At 44.4% G+C, this 21,995-nt stretch overlaps 2 protein-coding genes across 4 annotated transcripts in view; one reads left to right on the top strand and one right to left on the bottom strand.

Moving 5' to 3' along the window:
- The window catches only part of LOC116356339 (T-cell-specific surface glycoprotein CD28), a 38,748-nt gene extending 28,833 nt beyond the window's left edge, over window positions 1–9,915 (bottom strand). Inside the window, exon 1 of one of the 2 annotated variants that reach the window (XM_031801769.1) lies at window positions 9,456–9,915. In XM_031801769.1, coding sequence (XP_031657629.1) covers window positions 9,456–9,540 — 85 coding nt within the window. In that variant the 5' untranslated portion in view covers window positions 9,541–9,915. The remainder of the gene's footprint in view (window positions 1–9,455) is intronic. The other variant, XM_031801772.1, reaches the window with a different exon arrangement.
- Window positions 9,916–13,446: 3,531 nt separating this feature from the next.
- LOC109877725 (ras-associated and pleckstrin homology domains-containing protein 1-like) overlaps window positions 13,447–21,995 on the top strand; it is a 173,586-nt gene continuing 165,037 nt past the window's right edge. Inside the window, exon 1 of one of the 2 annotated variants that reach the window (XM_031801757.1) lies at window positions 13,447–13,654. The gene's annotated coding sequence lies outside the window, so the exon portion shown is untranslated. The remainder of the gene's footprint in view (window positions 13,655–21,995) is intronic. The other variant, XM_031801764.1, reaches the window with a different exon arrangement.

The following is a 21,995-nucleotide window of genomic DNA, read 5'->3' as shown; positions in this document are numbered from 1 at the left end:
TGGGTAGGTGACAGGGTTGGGTAGGTACAGGGTTGGGTAGGTGACAGGGTTGGGTAGGTACAGGGTTGGGTAGGTGACAGGGTTGGGTGGGTGACAGGGTTGGGTAGGTGACAGGGTTGGGTAGGTACAGGGTTGGGTAGGTACAGGGTTGGGTAGGTGACAGGGTTGGGTAGGTACAGGGTTGGGTAGGTGACAGGGTTGGGTAGGTACAGGGTTGGGTAGGTGACAGAGTTGGGTAGGTGACAGGGTTGGGTAGGTGACAGGGTTGGGTAGGTACAGGGTTGGGTAGGTACAGGGTTGGGTAGGTGACAGGGTTGGGTAGGTGACAGGGTTGGGTAGGTACAGGGTTGGGTAGGTACAGGGTTGGGTAGGTGACAGGGTTGGGTAGGTGACAGGGTTGGGTAGGTGACAGGGTTGGGTAGGTACAGGGTTGGGTAGGTTACAGGGTTGGGTAGGTGACAGGGTTGGGTAGGTGACAGGGTTGGGTAGGTACAGGGTTGGGTAGGTGACAGGGTTGGGTAGGTGACAGGGTTGGGTAGGTACAGGGTTGGGTAGGTGACAGGGTTGGGTAGGTGACAGGGTTGGGTAGGTACAGGTTTGGGTAGGTGACAGGGTTGGGTAGGTGACAGGGTTGGGTAGGTACAGGGTTGGGTAGGTACAGGGTTGGGTAAGGTGACAGGGTTGGGTAGGTGACAGGGTTGGGTAGGTACAGGGTTGGGTAGGTGACAGGGTTGGGTAGGTGACAGGGTTGGGTAGGTACAGGGTTGGGTGGGTGACAGGGTTGGGTAGGTGACAGGGTTGGGTAGGTACAGGGTTTGGGTAGGTGACAGGGTTGGGTAGGTGACAGGGTTGGGTAGGTGACAGGGTTGGGTAGGTACAGGGTTGGGTAGATGACAGGGTTGGGTAGGTACAGGGTTGGGTAGGTGACAGGGTTGGGTAGGTTACAGGGTTGGGTAGGTGACAGGGTTGGGTAGGTGACAGGGTTGGGTAGGTGACAGGGTTGGGTGGGTACTGGGTTGGGTAGGTACAGGGTTGGGTAGGTGACAGGGTTGGTAGTGACAGGGTTGAGTGGTGACAGGGTTGGGTAGGTGACAGGGTTGGGTAGGTACAGGGTTGGGTAGGTGACAGGGTTGGGTAGGTACAGGGTTGGGTAGGTGACAGGGTTGGGTAGGTACAGGGTTGGGTAGGTGACAGGGTTGGGTAGGTACAGGGTTGGGTAGGTACAGGGTTGGGTAGGTACAGGGTTGGGTAGGTACAGGGTTGGGTAGGTGACAGGGTTGGGTAGGTGACAGGGTTGGGTAGGTACTGGGTTGGGTAGGTGACAGGGTTGGGTAGGTGACAGGGTTGGGTAGGTACAGGGTTGGGTAGGTACAGGGTTGGGTAGGTACAGGGTTGGGTAGGTGACAGGGTTGGGTAGGTGACAGGGTTGGGTAGGTACAGGGTTGGGTAGGTGACAGGGTTGGGTAGGTACAGGGTTGGGTAGGTGACAGGGTTGGGTAGGTGACAGGGTTGGGTAGGTGACAGGGTTGGGTAGGTGACAGGGTTGGGTAGGCCCAGGGTTGGGTAGGTTACAGGGTTGGGTAGGTGACAGGGTTGGGTAGGTGACAGGGTTGGGTAGGTACAGGGTTGGGTAGGTGACAGGGTTGGGTAGGTGACAGGGTTGGGTAGGTACAGGGTTGGGTAGGTGACAGGGTTGGGTAGGTGACAGGGTTGGGTAGGTACAGGTTTGGGTAGGTGACAGGGTTGGGTAGGTGACAGGGTTGGGTAGGTACAGGGTTGGGTAGGTACAGGGTTGGGTAGGTGACAGGGTTGGGTAGGTGACAGGGTTGGGTAGGTACAGGGTTGGGTAGGTGACAGGGTTGGGTAGGTGACAGGGTTGGGTAGGTACAGGGTTGGGTGGGTGACAGGGTTGGGTAGGTGACAGGGTTGGGTAGGTACAGGGTTGGGTAGGTGACAGGGTTGGGTAGGTGACAGGGTTGGGTAGGTGACAGGGTTGGGTAGGTACAGGGTTGGGTAGGTGACAGGGTTGGGTAGGTACAGGGTTGGGTAGGTGACAGGGTTGGGTAGGTACAGGGTTGGGTAGGTACAGGGTTGGGTAGGTACAGGGTTGGGTGGGTACAGGGTTGAGTAAGTGACACGGTTGGGTAGGTGACAGGGTTGGGTAGGTGACAGGGTTGGGTAGGTACAGGGTTGGGTAGGTGACAGGGTTGGGTAGGTACAGGGTTGGGTAGGTGACAGGGTTGGGTAGGTACAGGGTTGGGTAGGTACAAGTTTGGGTAGGTGACAGGGTTGGGTAGGTGACAGGGTTGGGTAGGTACTGGGTTGGGTAGGTGACAGGGTTGGGTAGGTAACAGGGTTGGGTAGGTACAGGGTTGGGTAGGTACAGGGTTGGGTAGGTACAGGGTTGGGTAGTGACAGGGTTGGGTAGGTGACAGGGTTGGGTAGGTGACAGGGTTGGGTAGGTACAGGGTTGGGTAGGTGACAGGGTTGGGTAGGTACAGGGTTGGGTAGGTGACAGGGTTGGGTAGGTGACAGGGTTGGGTAGGTGACAGGGTTGGGTAGGTGACAGGGTTGGGTAGGCCCAGGGTTGGGTAGGTTACTCTCTAAATGTAATCTGTTCCAGTTACTAGTTACCAAAATTGTAATCAGTAACGTATCTTCTGGATTACCCAGACTCAGTAATGTAATCTGATTAAATTCAGTTACTTTTAGATTACTTTCCCCTTAAGAGGCATTAGAAGAAGACACAAACGTATGTTACCAGTTGAATAACATCTATTGCAGGATAAATCAATGTTATCGTTTACATAGCTGGTCATATATGGATGTTCAATTGAACTTTATGGGTTGGTTCTGTAGGCTTCTTCTAACCCATCGCCTTCTACTACATATAATAATAGGATTCAATTATATCTTTACATTAAAAACCAAAGTCTATCAGAATTCCAGTCATTCTAACCAATGTTATACCCCTTGATCTTCAAGAACAGGATGTGGAAATATGGAAGTATGGAAGTATAGATTAGCCAAATGGATTTATCTGAGCATGACCCCAAAAATATGGATTTATTAGCCAGCCCTACTCTGTGGTTTATGATTTTCTTGTTATTAGAAGACTGATTGGGCTCCATGATTCGAGTTGAAAAATAAATGCTGCGCTCATGGAATGGCAGGCTTTGAGGACTACTGAAGAGGGCTATTTACATAAATTTAATTTAATCCATATGCTGCATTAGCTATATGCCTCTTGTTTATCTTTTTGTTGGTGACAATTTGACATCTTCATAATATGGCGCTGTTTAAAAGGGCAAATCCATAAATAACTTAACTTAAATGACCAGATATTCTCCCTTTATCAGCCAATAAACTAGATTTAGTTCGAAGAGAGCAGAGTTGGAGAGGCTCTACCTCTTTAAGGAGTGGGAATATTTTCAGACTGAGAAATACGGGTGATCAATATTTAGGTCCTATTTCTAGGCAATGTAGTAAACTATAGCCTAATCATAGGCCTATTTAGGAAGTACATTTCCTTGGAAAGATAGCTGCCCCGTGCTTCTCTGCCCACGTATACATAGGCTATAGCCTGTTCTATTTAATAGAGACAACACGCTCACCTGATCTCACAGGTACGGCTACTGAACTGGAAGCAGCAAGAAGGATGACAGCAGAACGCACTACGTTTAGTCCTATAGGAAATATCCTACCTTTTTAGGAGGCGATTTGCAGATGACAGCAGTGGTGAAGGATGACAGCAGTGGTGAAGGATGACAGCAGTGGTGAAGGATGACAGCAGTGGTGTAGGATGACAGCAATGGTGAAGGATGACAGCAGTGGTGAAGGATGACAGCAGTGGTGTAGGATGACAGCAGTGGTGAAGGATGACAGCAGTGGTGTAGGATGACAGCAGTGGTGAAGGATGACAGCAGTGGTGAAGGATGACAGCAGTGTTGAAGGATGACAGCAGTGGTGAAGGATGACAACAGTGGTGAAGGATGACAACAGTGGTGAAGGATGACAGCAGTGGTGAAGGATGACAGCAGTGGTGTAGGATGACAGCAGTGGTGAAGGATGACAGCAGTGGTGTAGGATGACAGCAGTGGTGAAGGATGACAGCAGTGTAGTGTGGATCCCAGCCTATAGAATAATAGCTACATAGTGTGGATCCCAGCCTATAGAATAACAGCTATATAGTGTGGATCCCAGCCTATAGAATAACAGCTACATAGTGTGGATCCCAGTCTATAGAATAACAGCTATATAGTGTGGATCCCAGCCTATTGAATAACAGCTATATAGTGTGGATCCCAGCCTATAGAATAACAGCTATATAGTGTGGATCCCAGCCTATAGAATAACAGCCATATAGTGTGGATCCCAGCCTATAGAATAACAGCTATATAGTGTGGATCCCAGCCTATTGAATAACAGCTATATAGTGTGGATCCTAGCCTATAGAATAACAGCTATATAGTGTGGATCCCAGCCTATAGAATAACAGCTATATAGTGTGGATCCCAGCCTATAGAATAACAGCTATATAGTGTGGATCCCAGCCTATAGAATAACAGCTATATAGTGTGGATCCCAGCCTATAGAATAACAGCTATATAGTGTGGATCCCAGCCTATTGAATAACAGCTATATAGTGTGGATCCTAGCCTATAGAATAACAGCTATATAGTGTGGATCCCAGCCTATAGAATAACAGCTATATAGTGTGGATCCCAGTCTATAGAATAACAGCTATATAGTGTGGATCCCAGCCTATAGAATAACAGCTATATAGTGTGGATCCCAGCCTATAGAATAACAGCTATATAGTGTGGATCCTAGCCTATAGAATAACAGCTATATAGTGTGGATCCCAGCCCATGGAATTAAAATGGGGGCTTTTATTGCTCAATCTAATTCATGCTGATTAAATAAATAATCTTTTGACCTAATAGACACATGATCAAACTCGCACACTTCTGATAGACTTAAAGGGGCCATCTGTAGTTGCTACATCCATTTCTGGACTATATATATATATATATATATATATATAATTAATATCTGTCCATTGTTTTTTGCAGAATATAACATAAAATATAGCTTACTTATAAATGCCTCTTGAGCTGAGTTCAACTGTCACACCCCATCAGAACCTAAAATATAACCCTGTTTAATCCGGTGTTTGTAAACATTGTAAATGTAAACAAACAGTGTATAGCTTCATAACGTAACTGTTATTCTCATGGATGCTCAGTCCTTACATCTAGAGCTCTGTCTATTCATCTGAGATTGGTTACATTTCTCCAGGACCATCCCTCTGCTTTTTACCAAGACAGAGGATTTGGATATTTCTTTGCAACTCTGCCAAGAAGGCCAGCATCCCGGAGTCGCCTCTTCACTGTTGACGTTGAGACTGGTGTTTTGCGGGTACTATTTAATGAAGCTGCTAGTTGAGGACTTGTAAGCCGTCTGTTTCTCAAACTAGACACACTAATGTACTTGTCCTCTTTCTCAGTTGTGCACCGGGGCCTCCCACTCCTCTTTCTATTCTGGTTGGAGCCAGTTTGCGCGGTTCTGTGAAGGGAGTAGTACACAGAGTTGTACGAGATCTTCAGTTTCTTGGCAATTTCTCGTATGGAATAGCCTTCATTTATCAGAACAAGAATAGACTGATGAGTTTCAGAAGAAAGTTCTTTGTTTCTGGCCATTTTGAGCCTGTAATCGAACCCACAAATGTTGATGCTCCAGATACTCAACTAGTCTAAAGAAGGCCAGTTTTATTGCTTCTTTAATCAGAACAACAGTTTACAGCTGTGCTAACAATTGCAAAAGGTTTTTCTAATGATCAATTAGCCTTTTAAAATTATGAACTTGGATTAGCTAACACAACATGCCATTGGAACACAGGAGTGATGGTTGCTGATAATGGGCCTCGGCACGCCTATGTAGATATTCCATAAAGAATCAGACGTCTCCAGTTACAATAGTCATTTACAACATTAACAATGTCTACACTCTATTTCTGATCAATTTGAAGTTATTTTAATGGACATTATTATTATTATATATATATTTTTTTTCAAAAACAAGGACATTTCTAAGTGACCCCAAACTTCAAACGGTTGTGTACGTATATACTGTATACATATATTAGTATGATTATTTAAATATACCAGAGGGTGGATAACAAAAAAAAACTAATTTAAGAAGTGGACTGTACATGTCTGGTTTTTGGCCTAAATGTATACATTATAAGTTACCTCTGAACTGTATGTGAACCCCTCTGCAATCTACTGGCACTAACCATTAAAAACTAGGACTTCAACCAGGCTGTCCGTATGCTATTTGCTCTCTCTCTTTTAAACTGCTAGCACAAAGCCTACGTGAAAATGTGGTTTGTCCACAAAAGAAAAAGAAAAAATAATAAAAAATTTAAAAAAGTCAACTGGGCCAAATCAGCTCTACATAATTCAGCAGGGAGGTGTGCAACTACCACACATTGTACCAGTGGAGAAACTACGTCACCTACACAGGAATTACCATGTCCCTTTCAATTCATATTCCTTGCATAAAGAACTATTTGCAAACCTTTTAAAACATCCAGAAAGACAGTGGTCTTAGAAGGGTATTTATACTTTAAAAGACATTTTATGTGAATGGATGAAAGAATTCTGCCAGTGTTTTAATGTCCTAGTTCCATATTTTCTCCTTTATCTCCAACTCATATATCCAAGTGAGTCTGAGGACCTTGGGGATCAGATTGACCATTATACCCATTGATCAAACGTATAACAGACAGACACTGCTCACAAGGAGTTGTTTGTGATATCTACACTCAGTTGTCACTTTATTAGGTTCACCACCCTATTCGCGATAATAAACTGCTCCTACATACATCAAGTCCCGTGGTCTTGGCTTGCTGGACACTGAAGCATGCAGAGAAGTATTCAGGTATTCTGTTTGTTTGAACTTTAGAATGTGCAAAATGACAGCACCGTCTGTGATGATGTTTGGTAACTCTGTTTATTTTATTTTATAATTCCAACACTCAGCTTTTACTGACTGTAACTCCAACTGGACTTAAACAGTCCATCTCCTTTCCCAGCTTCATCAGTTGTTCTGAATTCACGCTGCTCCAGATGCATAGAGGGTTGTACCTAATAAAGTGACCACTGTGACTAGAGACTTTCCAGAATGTGTTCTGGGAATACCCTGGCTATTAAACATTTGGCTGTAAGTGTTGAACAGTTGAGTCTATTACTTCAGGAGACGGTACCATTCAGCTGGGGATGACAAAGAAGGACTTCAACAAAGCCAAAATGGAAAATGATTGGAAGGTGCCTCTTTGCTGATAAATTAGAGACGTATAAATAAGTGACTGTTGTGCCTTGTAACTACTTTAAAATGCAGAACTGTTGCACTAAAAATACAACCATTGATTTGGCATACAATTTAATATTGTAACCATTGATTTGGCATACAATTTAATATTGTAACCATTGATTTGGCATACAATTTACGATTGTAACCATTGATTTGGCATACAATTTAAGATGGTAACCATTGATTTGGCATACAATTTAAGATGGTAACCATTGATTTGGCATACAATTTAAGATGGTAACCATTGTACAACGTTATGTAAACATTGTCTCATTTCATATAGAACCAATTGCACTTAAAATGAACATTTCTTTAAAGTTATTACAAATAAATGCATATTTTCACTTTTTCTGTGACAATCACTGAATTAGTTATTGGTTTCTTCATCTTTAAATGCAATATTTGAGATTTTCTGCATTTCTATCAAATCAAAACTGGAATTTCTATTCAAAACAAAGGCTGTAAAAGTATACTAGACATTTATAGAATAAATCATCAATTTGATGTTTCTGTGACAAACGGTGAATTAGTTACAGATTTTTACATCTGTAAAGGGCTTTTGGGCGAATGTCTGTTGAATGTCCGACTATAAAACCAACTTTACCTCCGTGGCTAGCAAGCGAGCTGCGTCACATACGCCTAAAATATCATTGCGGGACTGCGGTTGGGTTTGGAGCCAGCCTTCCAGAAGCTTTGCCACCACAGAGGCTGTCAGCATGCTGCCCTAAATCCAGCCGGAACACTTCAGCCGGCCCACCAGACTGCTCAGAGGAGTCCGCATGGTCCTAAAGCACACCGGAATACTTCAGCCGGCCCACCAGACGGCTCAGAGGAGTCCGCATGGTCCTAAAGCACAACGGAATACTTCAGCCGGCCCACCAGACGGCTCAGAGGAGTCCGCATGGTCCTAAAGCACACCGGGACACTTTGTATCACATTACCACGGTCAAACTGGGGGGCACACGTTTATATTGCAAAATACAGGGCGAATTTTTAAAAAGAGACCTCGGTTTCAATATGTCTTCCCTGTTAAAATAAAGCTTAAATAAACAGAAATGAAAGAGATTGGTGTGTTTTCTCACAACCCTAATCATGGCATGGGGTTGTTCAATGACAGACATCTATCACTTGATGGTTTCATTTCAGAGAGACAAATAATCATGTTTTGTTGCAAAGCGCTATATATATATATATATAGATATCCACCTATATAATAAGTAGTACCAGGTTTTACACAGTCAAATGGAACAAATAACTACATGTTTAATAAAGACTTGTACAAATGATACATATATGACATTAACATATATATTGTTTAAATTTAGAAATACAGCATTATATCTATCTGAATGTAAAATGTTACTAATTTGACATTTTAGTCATTTAGCAGATGCTCTCTTCCAGTTCGTTCATTTTGAAATAGCAAAGTGAGATAAACACAAATATACAGGATATGAACATTGCATTCCTGCTAAACAATGGAAGCGTAACGTTGGCAACAAACAAAAATCCATTCTAATACACCTCTAACATCCATGAATTCAACATCTGAGAACAGTATTGCACAGACCCATAAGCAATCATTTCTAAGGTGAATTAAAAAAATAAAACAATTATGTAGAAAACACAAATATGAAGAAGTGGTCAAAACACTCGTCATTTATTTTCTATTTTCTATGGAACGTTGGTCGTCTTGGGGGAAATGGTTGATGCAACGCATCTTGAAATACACTACCAATATGCATTCAATCTGCTGAAAATCTTTTCACATCGACTTTTTATTTTCATTTTAAATGTACGACAGCTGACAGAATGAATCCAATGTATTTTACAGAAGTTTTCATGATAGATGAAAGATCATCCTGCAGACGGCCTTACATAACTAATAAATGATGCTTTACACAGTATCTTCAGAAAAAGACTACTCTGTAATGGACATCCATCCGATTTCTATCAAATGGATTCATAGAGCCCTTTGTCTTTTCTTATTTACATCAGCAGATGTAGAATACGGTGTGTATACAGAAACCTAAAACCACAAACAGCAAGTAAGTACAGATGTAGAAGCTGAATCTCACCTTTGCAGTTGGGACGTTGGGTAAACAGATTATCTGAAAGAGAGAAGGACAGGAGGATCGTTGTCATCCATAAATTACCCTCCATTTTGTTCTCCTAATCCCTGAAGTGATAGCAGGGCAGAGGAGAGTAGAGGAGCTGGACCACACAATGTTTCTGATTCACCTTGATGCTAGGAGGATACAGTTTTCACCCCGAGCAGAGGGGTGAAAACACCACACCCACACACTTGACTGTGGTAAATAACAATATGTATTCACAGACTACTAGACTGTCATTGTTTCTCAAACGACACCCCGTTGCCTACCCACTAGTTGAAAGTTGTTTCTACGTAATTTAAATTAACGTTGAACCAACGTGGAATAGATGTTGAATTGAAGTCTGTGCCCAGTGGGGATTTAGTGCACTTATTTTGACCAGAACTCATAGAAGTAGTGCACTATATAGGGAATAGAGTGCCCTTTGACAGGTACACACTCGATATGTCTATGCATTCACAGACTACAGTATATAGACTGAGTTGACTGTTACAGACTACGTTTTACATACTTGTCCTGCTATATTACTATATTATTTACAAACCCATATACTGCCAACCAGGCCCATATTCTGCTAAGTATTTCTTTAGAATTTCTACGAGTTTTCCTCGGTTACAGATCAGGTAGGAAATTGTAAAAAAATAAAAATATGTATTCCACGGTGCATTTGCACTTTGTGGGTGTTTGCCTGAATTGTGAGTCACTCCTTCCATATTTGTGAGTCACTCCTGCCATATTTGTGAGTCACTCCTTCCTCTCTTCTCCTCCCTCTCTTTACCCTCTCCTCCCTTTGTCTTCACTGTGCTCTCTTCTCCCTCTTCACCTCCCTCTCTTCTCCCTCTTCTCCTCCCTCTCACCTCCCTCTCCCTCTCACCTCCCTCTCTTCTCTCTCTTCTCCTCCCTCTGTTTTCCCTCTCTCCCCCCTCTCTTCTCCCTCTTCTCCTCCCTCTCTTCTCCTCCTTCTCTTCACCTTCTTCACCTCCCTGTTGGGTTTAAAACCCCTGGTCTCTGGGCATGACATCTCAAAATAGCACCCTATGTGACCTGGTCAAAAGTAGTGCACTACATAGGGAATAGGGTGAAATTGTCGTCATATCCAGATCTGAGATAGATGGGTTTGGGTTAGAAGAGAGAGAGAGATGTTGCAGATAACAGACAGAGCCAGAGAGAGGAAGTTGGGGGTTTTCAACCACAATGTGGTGATAGTTCCACAGAACAGAGTCAGGTGTATTTTAACATGGTAACATCTTCTGAAAACATTTGAAACTCTACTACAAAGCAGACAGACACCCACTCTTTAATGAGTATTTTAAATAACCCCACTTACTATGCTACTGTGATGTGTGGTTGGTCCACCTAGCTATCTTTAGATGAATGCACTAACTGTAGGTTACAGCGTCTGCTAAATGACAAACATGTCAAATTAGTGGAATGGTATCAAATATATAAAACAAGGCCTTTCGAGTGGCGCACCGGTCTAAGGGGTCACTACAGACCCGGGTTTGATCCCGGGCTGTATCACAGCGATCTAAGGCACTGCATCGCAGTGCTAGAGGGGTCACTACAGACCCGGGTTTGATCCCGGGCTGTATCACAGTGGTCTAAGGCACTGCATCGCAGTGCTAGAGGGGTCACTACAGACCTGGGTTTGATCCCGGGCTGTATCACAGCGGTCTAAGGCACTGCATCGCAGTGCTAGAGGGGTCACTACAGACCCGGGTTTGATCCTGGGCTGTATCACAACCAGCCATGATCGGGAGTCCCATAGGGTGGCAAACAACTGGCCCAGTGTCGTCCGGGTTCGGGCAGGGTTTGGTCAGGGGGGGCTTTACTTGGCTCATCACGCTCTAGCGACTCCTTGTGGCGGGCCGGGCTCCTGCAGGCTGACCTCGTTCATCGGTTGAACGGTGTTCCTCCGACACATTGGTGCGGCTGGCTTCCAGGTTAAGCTGACGGGTGTTAAGAAGAGCGATTCGGCAGGTCATGTTTTGGAGGACGCATGACTTGACCTTCGCCTCTCCCAAGCCCATTGGGGAGTTGCAGCGATGACCTTCGCCTCTCCCAAGCCCGTTGGGGAGTTGCAGCGATGACCTTCGCCTCTCCCAAGCCCGTTGGGGAGTTGCAGCGATGACCTTCGCCTCTCCCAAGCCCGTTGGGGAGTTGCAGCGATGACCTTCGCCTCTCCCAAGCCCGTTGGGGAGTTGCAGCGATGACCTTCGCCTCTCCCAAGCCCGTTGGGGAGTTGCAGCGATGACCTTCGCCTCTCCCAAGCCCGTTGGGGAGTTGCAGCGATGACCTTCGCCTCTCCCAAGCCCGTTGGGGAGTTGCAGCGATGACCTTCGCCTCTCCCAAGCCCGTTGGGGAGTTGCAGCGATGACCTTCGCCTCTCCCAAGCCCGTTGGGGAGTTGCAGCGATGAGACAAGATCGAAAACAGAGAGAAAATACAAAAGAATAATAATACAACAAATGCAATACATAAAACACATGGCTCCGTTCCATCCATTATTGTGAGCCGTCCTCCTCCCAGCAGCCTCCATTATTGTGAGCCGTCCTCCTCCCAGCAGCCTCTATTATTGTGAGCCGTCCTCCTCCCAGCGGCCTCCATTATTGTGAGCCGTTCTCCTCCCAGCAGCCTCCATTATTGTGAGCCGTCCTCCTCCCAGCAGCCTCCATTATTGTGAGCCGTCCTCCTCCCAGCAGCCTCCATTATTGTGAGCCGTCCTCCTCCCAGCAGCCTCCATTATTGTGAGCCGTCCTCCTCCCAGCAGCCTCCATTATTGTGAGCCGTCCTCCTCCCAGCAGCCTCCATTATTGTGAGCCGTCCTCCTCCCAGCAGCCTCCATTATTGTGAGCCGTCCTCCTCCCAGCAGCCTCCATTATTGTGAGCCGTCCTCCTCCCAGCAGCCTCCATTATTGTGAGCCGTCCTCCTCCCAGCAGCCTCCATTATTGTGAGCCGTCCTCCTCCCAGCAGCCTCCATTATTGTGAGCCGTCCTCCTCCCAGCAGCCTCCATTATTGTGAGCCGTCCTCCTCCCAGCAGCCTCCATTATTGTGAGCCGTCCTCCTCCCAGCAGCCTCCATTATTGTGAGCCGTCCTCCTCCCAGCAGCCTCCATTATTGTGAGCCGTCCTCCTCCCAGCAGCCTCCATTATTGTGAGCCGTCCTCCTCCCAGCAGCCTCCATTATTGTGAGCCGTCCTCCTCCCAGCAGCCTCCATTATTGTGAGCCGTCCTCCTCCCAGCAGCCTCCATTATTGTGAGCCGTCCTCCTCCCAGCAGCCTCCATTATTGTGAGCCGTCCTCCTCCCAGCAGCCTCCATTATTGTGAGCCGTCCTCCTCCCAGCAGCCTCCTGTGCTGGCTAGATATACTGTCAGCTCAGGCCCTGGGCTAAGATTAGTAATTGACCATGACCTGTTTCATGTGGTTTGTCTTCAGGCCTGGAGGAACAATCACTGCGACCCCGCATGTCCCCTCTTGCTCCAGGGTGAAGTTTCTCCTAGTTACAGATCTAGGATCAGCCTGCCCTCCCCCAATCCTATCTTTAACTATTAGTGGGGAAAATGCTAAACTGACCCAAGATCAGCGTCTAAGGGGCAATTTTAACAGTCTCACTGTATAGATACTCACCAGTCTCACATTACAGGCCTTTGAAGAGGAACCACCAAGAGACGATATTTCTTTAGTGGTAATATTCTCAACCATATAATGAGTATTTCCCCATTCCCAGACATAGATACTCCCTGAGACCTGTCTGTACAATATAGGCATATGCAGGTAAGATGTATGAAAACATATATGTATTTAAATCACTGTTATTTGTGTGACTGACGATCTCAAATAAATAGCGTTTGTTTTCGCTCGGTTGGTTGATTGGTCGAGACTGATTGCAGCACTGAGGGACTGCAGGCCTGGTCTCCTCTGGACAGGAAACAGGAATTCGGGAACGCGCCTCCCATCTGCGGCGCGCTCCTGACTGGTTTTTACAGAATGGAGCTGGGAGGAATCAGTGTCAGAGTTGTTACGAAGCTAAGAAGTCGGCATCGCCGGTGAAAACCGTTCAATTCTGAAAACCGACCAATTGAAATCACAATATTGCATGTGCCGATCAATTGTAGCAGTTTTCCCGTTGGATACAGAGGAAAACATTCTGGATTTGTGATAGTAAGTAGCCGCTTACATTCTGTCTCTCTTGAAACCCACCTTGATTTACGAGCAATATTTTGCATTTGCAAAACGTTTTTATAATTATGTTACGTTGGAATCAGGGGACGCTCATCTGTTAAATCGATGCAATGTTGAATTGTAGGTTATTATAACGGATTACTCATTAGCCTATTCTCTGATATGGAGCCATATCAGGCTACCATGATTAGCCTACATTTCTACAGCGGTGAAATCTAGAGACATTTGGAAACACAAAAATGGCCAAGGCAGATTTATCCTGTGTTTTAAATGCAAGAAAAACAACACGTTTATCGCTAGGCCAAAAATGCATGAGGCTACAACGTTGATTAATTTCAACGAAGGCAGCAGATGAGAATTGAATTGCATCTGGAGCTGGTTTGGACGCTTTCAGGCTAAATGGGTGTGTTGTGGTTTGTACGAGGCTAATGTTTTGGTGCCCTGTTCATGGAATAATGCAGTGTATGTCAGCCGAAGGACAGGCATAGGGAAAAGTCGTGGATGGTTCCCGGCCTGTGAACACTATTGCCGGGGAGAATTATGTGACATACCATTAAGTAAGGGAACCCTAATTGGGCCAATATGAACGATGTAAATTCTGAATTAGGCCTACACATGATAAGGGCGTGGCGAGTCACTGATAGGGGCGTGTTCTCGTGCCAGCGTTTCATCTGTGTTGCCACCCTGTAATTTCTAAATTGTCTCATCACAGCACTGTTGGTTCATGTTTGATGCCACAACGAAGCAGTCTATTTTTGGGCTGTGCGATATGGCCTAAAAATATAATCTCGATTTTGTTGTTCAAATTTATGTGTGATTTACGATATATATCCGAAATGTTTTCAAATGTTTCCTCTAAATAATCTTTGTCCAATTTAAAGGTCAGATACCCTGTTTAATGCCATAAGTAAAGATGTGCAGTGCCTATAACTATGCCCCCAATGCATTCTAATACATCTACAATGTGAATTCAATTATTTGTTCTGTTTATTGTCAAACTAATACATTTTTATTTTAAATTGTACCATTCCAACCTTGTTTAGCATGAGCTAGTCCAAATATGGCACGTTATCACAATTTGTATCCGTTCTGCCATCACTCTCAGATAGGGACTTTTATTTTGAAGGCGAACCCGGAAATTCAACACACTGAAGACAACAGCCGCCGGTTACCGTAGCAACGGAGTAAACACATTTTCACCCCTGTGAAAAGTGAATCGCTTTAACACCATATCGCTATGAATTAAAACGTACTTACAGTCAACAGAAGTTATGAACCCCTAAAAATATATATATGAGAAAACAATGATTTATTGTGGCTAGCTAGCTCATCTGTTACATGTATGTACTGATGTATTTACAGCCGGGGTAGGCCGGCATTGTAACATACTAATTAGTTCTTTAACTGATTTACCTAGTGAAATAAATAAATATAAATCACCAGGCTTTCTACCTAATCGAGCGTGGTGCGGACACCGCCGAGCGCCACCCGGTTACACTGCCTCTCAGCTGCACCGCTCTGTATTATCTACAGTAGTAGGAAGAGGAACATCTCTGATAACCTGCGATATTCATATGAACACATCCTTGTTGTAATCGATCGGGCACTAGAGCTGCCTAATCCAATAAATGGCAGTTTATTGTTCTAAACATTCTGTGTGTAGATTTAGCTGCTTCCTACACCCTAATTCAGTGGTCACCAACCTTTTCTGAGTCAAAATGCAAGCAGAGACCTACTACTCAGATTGTTTTTTAAAACATGACTTAAAAACAAAACAAACTATGCAACATAACCAAAAACAGTTCTGTAGCAATGAGGTTTATACAGTAGGCTATAGGCCCAATGGGGGCTCTCGAGTGGCACAGTGGTCTAAGACACTGCATCTCAGTACAAGAGGCATCACATCCGGCCGTGATTAGGAGTCCCGTGGGACGGCACCCCATTGGCTCAGCGTCTGTTCTGAGGGGTCGGAGCAGTTACTGTCAACAGCACAAAACAGCACTAACCCTTAACAACAGGAACGAACGCAAGGCTTTATCATTGGGATATTTACAGAAATGTTTGCTGATGGACTCGGGATACCTCGGAGATGGACCGGTTGGTGACCACGTCCCTAGTTCATCCCGGTTTCTACCCTTTACATTAGACTACAGAGTGGGCCCATTCCATGACCATCTACTGGCTCTACTGGCTCAGCTGTTTCCACCCTTTACATTAGACTACAGAGTGGGCCCATTCCATGACCATCTACTGGCTCTACTGGCTCAGCTGTTTCCACCCTTTACATTAGACTACAGAGTGGGCCCATTCCATGACCATCTACTGGCTCTACTGGCTCAGCTGTTTCCACCCTTTACATTAGACTACAGAGTGGGCCCATTCCATGACCATCTACTGGCTCTACTGGCTCAGCTGTTTCTACCCTTTACATTAGACCACAGAGTGGGCCCATTCCATGACCATCTACTGGCTCTACTGGCTCAGCTGTTTCTACCCTTTACATTAGACCACAGAGTGGGCCCATTCCATGACCATCTACTGGCTCTACTGGCTCAGCTGTTTCTATCCTTTACATTAGACTACAGAGTGGGCCCATTCCATGACCATCTACTGGCTCAGCTGTTTCTACCCTTTACATTAGACCACAGAGTGGGCCAATTCCATGACCATCTACTGGCTCTACTGGCTCAGCTGTTTCTACCCTTTACATTAGACTACAGAGTGGGCCCATTCCATGACCATCTACTGGCTCAGCTGTTTCTACCCTTTACATTAGACCACAGAGTGGGCCCATTCCATGACCGGCTCAGCTGTGCTGTATTTAGTTCCTGTTGGATGCAGTGTCTCTGTCAGCCAGTGTCTCTGTCAGCCAGTGTCTCTGTCAGCCAGTGTCGTTGCCAGACAGACAAAGCTAGCTGGTACTATCAGAGAGGTTTATAAATCTATTTATTAGTTAGGATCATAAAGCTCTATCAGAGCGGTTTTTAAATATATTTATTAGCACCATAAAATACAGCGCTCTAAGGCGCAGCATCTCCATGCAAGAGGCATCACTGCAGTCCCTGGTTCGAATCCAGGCCGTATCACATCCGGACGTGATTGGGAGTCTCATAGGGCAGCACACAATTTGGCCCAGCGTCGTCTGGGTTTGGCCGGGGTAGGCTGTCATTGTAAATAAGAATTTGTTCTTAACTGACTTGCCTAGTTAAACAATTATGACCCACCCATTTAGGAGCCAGGCCCACCCTATCAGAATACATTTTCCCCCACAAAAGGGCTTTCTTGCAGACAGAAATACTCCTCAGTTTCATCAGCTGTTTGGGTGGCTGGTCTCAGACGATCCCGCAGGTGAAGAAGCCGGATGTGGACCTCCTGGGCTGGCCTGGTTACAGGTGGTCTGCGGTTCTGAGGCTGGTTGGACGTACTGCCAAATTCTATAAAATTACATTGGAGGCTGTTTATGGTAGATAAATGAACATTACATTCTCTGGCAACTTCTCTGGTTGACATTCCTGCAGTCAGCAAGACAACTGCTGCACCCTCAACTTGAGACATCTGCAGCATTGTGTTGTGTGACAAAACTGGACATTTTAGAGTGGCCTTTTATTGTCCCCAGCACAAGGTGCAGCTGTGTAATGATCATGCTGTTTAATCAGCTTCTTGATATGCCACACATGTCAGGTGGATGGATTATCTTGGCAAAGTTGAAATGCTCACTAACAGGGATATAAACAAATTTGGTTTATAAATCTATTAGGTAGGCCCATAAAGTTCTGTATCAGAGGTTTGTAAATCTATTAGGTAGGCCCATAAAGTTCTGTATCAGAGGTTTATAAATCTATTAGGTAGGCCCATAAAGTTCTGTATCAGAGGTTTATAAATCTATTAGGTAGGCCCATAAAGTTCTGTATCAGAGAGGTTTATAAATCTATTAGGTAGGCCCATAAAGTTCTGTATCAGAGAGGTTTATAAATCTATTAGGTAGGCCCATAATGTTCTGTATCAGAGGTTTATAAATCTATTAGGTAGGCCCATAATGTTCTGTATCAGAGGTTTATAAATCTATTAGGTAGGCCCATAATGTTCTGTATCAGAGGTTTATAAATCTATTAGGTAGGCCCATAATGTTCTGTATCAGAGGTTTATAAATCTATTAGGTAGGCCCATAATGTTCTGTATCAGAGGTTTATAAATCTATTAGGTAGGCCCATAATGTTCTGTATCAGAGGTTTATAAATCTATTAGGTAGGCCCATAATGTTCTGTATCAGAGGTTTATAAATCTATTAGGTAGGCCCATAATGTTCTGTATCAGAGAGGTTTATAAATCTATTAGGTAGGCCCATAATGTTCTGTATCAGAGGTTTATAAATCTATTAGGTAGGCCCATAATGTTCTGTATCAGAGGTTTATAAATCTATTAGGTAGGCCCATAATGTTCTGTATCAGAGGTTTATAAATCTATTAGGTAGGCCCATAATGTTCTGTATCAGAGAGGTTTATAAATCTATTAGGTAGGCCCATAATGTTCTGTATCAGAGGTTTATAAATCTATTAGGTAGGCCCATAATGTTCTGTATCAGAGGTTTATAAATCTATTAGGTAGGCCCATAATGTTCTGTATCAGAGGTTTATAAATCTATTAGGTAGGCCCATAATGTTCTGTATCAGAGGTTTGTAAATCTATTAGGTAGGCCCATAATGTTCTGTATCAGAGGTTTATAAATCTATTAGGTAGGCCCATAATGTTCTGTATCAGAGGTTTATAAATCTATTAGGTAGGCCCATAATGTTCTGTATCAGAGGTTTATAAATCTATTAGGTAGGCCCATAATGTTCTGTATCAGAGGTTTATAAATCTATTAGGTAGGCCCATAATGTTCTGTATCAGAGGTTTATAAATCTATTAGGTAGGCCCATAATGTTCTGTATCAGAGAGGTTTATAAATCTATTAGGTAGGCCCATAATGTTCTGTATCAGAGAGGTTTATAAATCTATTAGGTAGGCCCATAATGTTCTGTATCAGAGGTTTATAAATCTATTAGGTAGGCCCATAATGTTCTGTATCAGAGAGGTTTATAAATCTATTAGGTAGGCCCATAATGTTCTGTATCAGAGGTTTATAAATCTATTAGGTAGGCCCATAATGTTCTGTATCAGAGGTTTATAAATCTATTAGGTAGGCCCATAATGTTCTGTATCAGAGGTTTATAAATCTATTAGGTAGGCCCATAATGTTCTGTATCAGAGGTTTGTAAATCTATTAGGTAGGCCCATAATGTTCTGTATCAGAGGTTTATAAATCTATTAGGTAGGCCCATAATGTTCTGTATCAGAGGTTTATAAATCTATTAGGTAGGCCCATAATGTTCTGTATCAGAGGTTTATAAATCTATTAGGTAGGCCCATAATGTTCTGTATCAGAGGTTTATAAATCTATTAGGTAGGCCCATAATGTTCTGTATCAGAGGTTTATAAATCTATTAGGTAGGCCCATAATGTTCTGTATCAGAGGTTTGTAAATCTATTAGGTAGGCCCATAATGTTCTGTATCAGAGGTTTATAAATCTATTAGGTAGGCCCATAAAGTTCTGTATCAGAGGTTTATAAATCTATTAGGTAGGCCCATAAAGTTCTGTATCAGAGGTTTGTAAATCTATTAGGTAGGCCCATAATGTTCTGTATCAGAGAGGTTTATAAATCTATTAGGTAGGCCCATAAAGTTCTGTATCAGAGGTTTATAAATCTATTAGGTAGGCCCATAAAGTGCTGTATCAGAGGTTTGTAAATCTATTAGGTAGGCCCATAAAGTTCTGTATCAGAGGTTTATAAATCTATTAGGTAGGCCCATAAAGTGCTGTATCAGAGGTTTGTAAATCTATTAGGTAGGCCCATAATGTTCTGTATCAGAGAGGTTTATAAATCTATTAGGTAGGCCCATAAAGTTCTGTATCAGAGAGGTTTATAAATCTATTAGGTAGGCCCATAAAGTTCTGTATCAGAGGTTTATAAATCTATTAGGTAGGCCCATAAAGTTCTGTATCAGAGAGGTTTATAAATCTATTAGGTAGGCCCATAAAGTTCTGTATCAGAGAGGTTTATAAATCTATTAGGTAGGCCCAGTGGTGTCAATTATAAATAGTAAGGTTCAGACACCTCAAAAAAACTACTTTGAAGTATTTTTACAACTTTTACTTCACTACATTTCTAAAGAAAATAATGTACTTTTTACTCCATACATTTTCCCTGACACCTAAAAGTACTTGTTACATTTTGAATGGTTAGCAGGACAGGAACATGGTCTAATTCACACACTTATCAAGAGAACATCTCTACTGCCTCTGATCTGGAGGACTCACTAAACAGAGAACATCTCTACTGCCTCTGATCTGGAGGACTCGCTAAACAGAGAACATCTCTACTGCCTCTGATCTGGAGGACTCACTAAACAGAGAACATCCCTACTGCCTCTGATCTGGAGGACTCACTAAACAGAGAACATCCCTACTGCCTCTGATCTGGAGGACTCACTAAACAGAGAACATCTCTACTGCCTCTGATCTGGAGGACTCACTAAACAGAGAACATCTCTACTGCCTCTGATCTGGAGGACTCACTAAACAGAGAACATCTCTACTGCCTCTGATCTGGAGGACTCACTAAACAGAGAACATCTCTACTGCCTCTGATCTGGAGGACTCACTAAACAGAGAACATCTCTACTGCCTCTGATCTGGAGGACTCGCTAAACACACAGGTTTCGTTTGTTAATTATGTCTGAATGTTGGAGTGTGTCCCTGGCTATCCATAAATTAAGAAAATGGTGCTGTCTGGTTTGCATAATATAAGGAATTTGAAATGATTCATACTTTTGATGCTTAATTATATATTTTTATTAACATTTGGTACTTAAGTATATTTCAAATACTTTTAGACTTTTTACTCAAGTAGTATTTTACTGGGGGACTTTCACTTTTTACTTGAGTCATTTTCTATTAATTTAGCTCTGTATCAGAGAGGTTTATAAATCTATTTATTAGGTAGGACCATAAAGCTCTGAGCAGCTTGGCACAGAGACTTTTGAGGCAGAGGGGACAAATCTTACAGCCGCTTGTCATCAGTGAGGAATCTGAAATTCTGTGACGCCCAGATCTGAAACACCAGGGCCCCGTTTCCCAGAAGCGTCTTAAATATTTCTTCTAACCATGAATTTAGCCTTGATTTTAGGAGAACGGGCCCTGGACTCTGCAGTGGTACTGTGGTAGGGCTCAGGTGAGGGAATCTATAGGCATCTATCAATAGATGCCTTCAAATGCCACCCGATTCCCTTTTATAGTGCTCTACTGGACCAGGACCAAGAGAGAATAGGGTGGCATTTGGAACATGCAGTACTGTAGGTCTGAGGTTGCCTATACATTAAACTTCATATCTCTTCAGCCCTGAAACGTCCCTTTAGAAGGCCTGTTGCTGTGGTTGCTGCTAGGACAGGCCTGTGGGGCTGCTAGGACAGGCCTGTGGTTGCTGCTAGGACAGGCCTGTGGCTGCTGCTAGGTCAGGCCTGTTGCTATGGCTGCTGCTAGGACAGGCCTGTTGCTATGGCTGCTGCTAGGACAGGCCTGTGGCTGCTGCTAGGACAGGCCTGTGGCTGCTGCTAGGACAGGCCTGTGGTTGCTGCTAGGACAGGCCTGTGGTTGCTGCTAGGACAGGCCTGTGGTTGCTGCTAGGACAGGCCTGTGGTTGCTGCTAGGACAGGCCTGTGGTTGCTGCTAGGACAGGCCTGTGGTTGCTGCTAGGACAGGCCTGTGGTTGCTGCTAGGACAGGCCTGTGGTTGCTGCTAGGACAGGCCTGTGGTTGCTGCTAGGACAGGCCTGTGGTTGCTGCTAGGACAGGCCTGTGGTTGCTGCTAGGACAGGCCTGTGGTTGCTGCTAGGACAGGCCTGTGGTTGCTGCTAGGACAGGCCTGTGGTTGCTGCTAGGACAGGCCTGTGGTTGCTGCTAGGACAGGCCTGTGGTTGCTGCTAGGACAGGCCTGTGGTTGCTGCTAGGACAGGCCTGTGGTTGCTGCTAGGACAGGCCTGTGGTTGCTGCTAGGACAGGCCTGTGGTTGCTGCTAGGACAGGCCTGTGGTTGCTGCTAGGACAGGCCTGTGGCTGTGGTTGCTGCTAGGACGTGGCTGTGGTTGCTGTGGTTGCTGCTAGGACAGGCCTGTGGCTGTGGTTGCTGCTAGGACAGGCCTGTGGCTGTGGTTGCTGCTAGGACAGGCCTGTGGCTGTGGTTGCTGCTAGGACAGGCCTGTTGCTGTGGTTGCTGCTAGGACAG

The sequence above is a fragment of the Oncorhynchus kisutch genome, linkage group LG2 (genome assembly GCF_002021735.2).
Source record: "Oncorhynchus kisutch isolate 150728-3 linkage group LG2, Okis_V2, whole genome shotgun sequence".
NCBI classification, from domain to species: Eukaryota; Metazoa; Chordata; class Actinopteri; order Salmoniformes; family Salmonidae; genus Oncorhynchus; species Oncorhynchus kisutch.
This window is presented reverse-complemented; position numbering and strand designations above follow the sequence as displayed.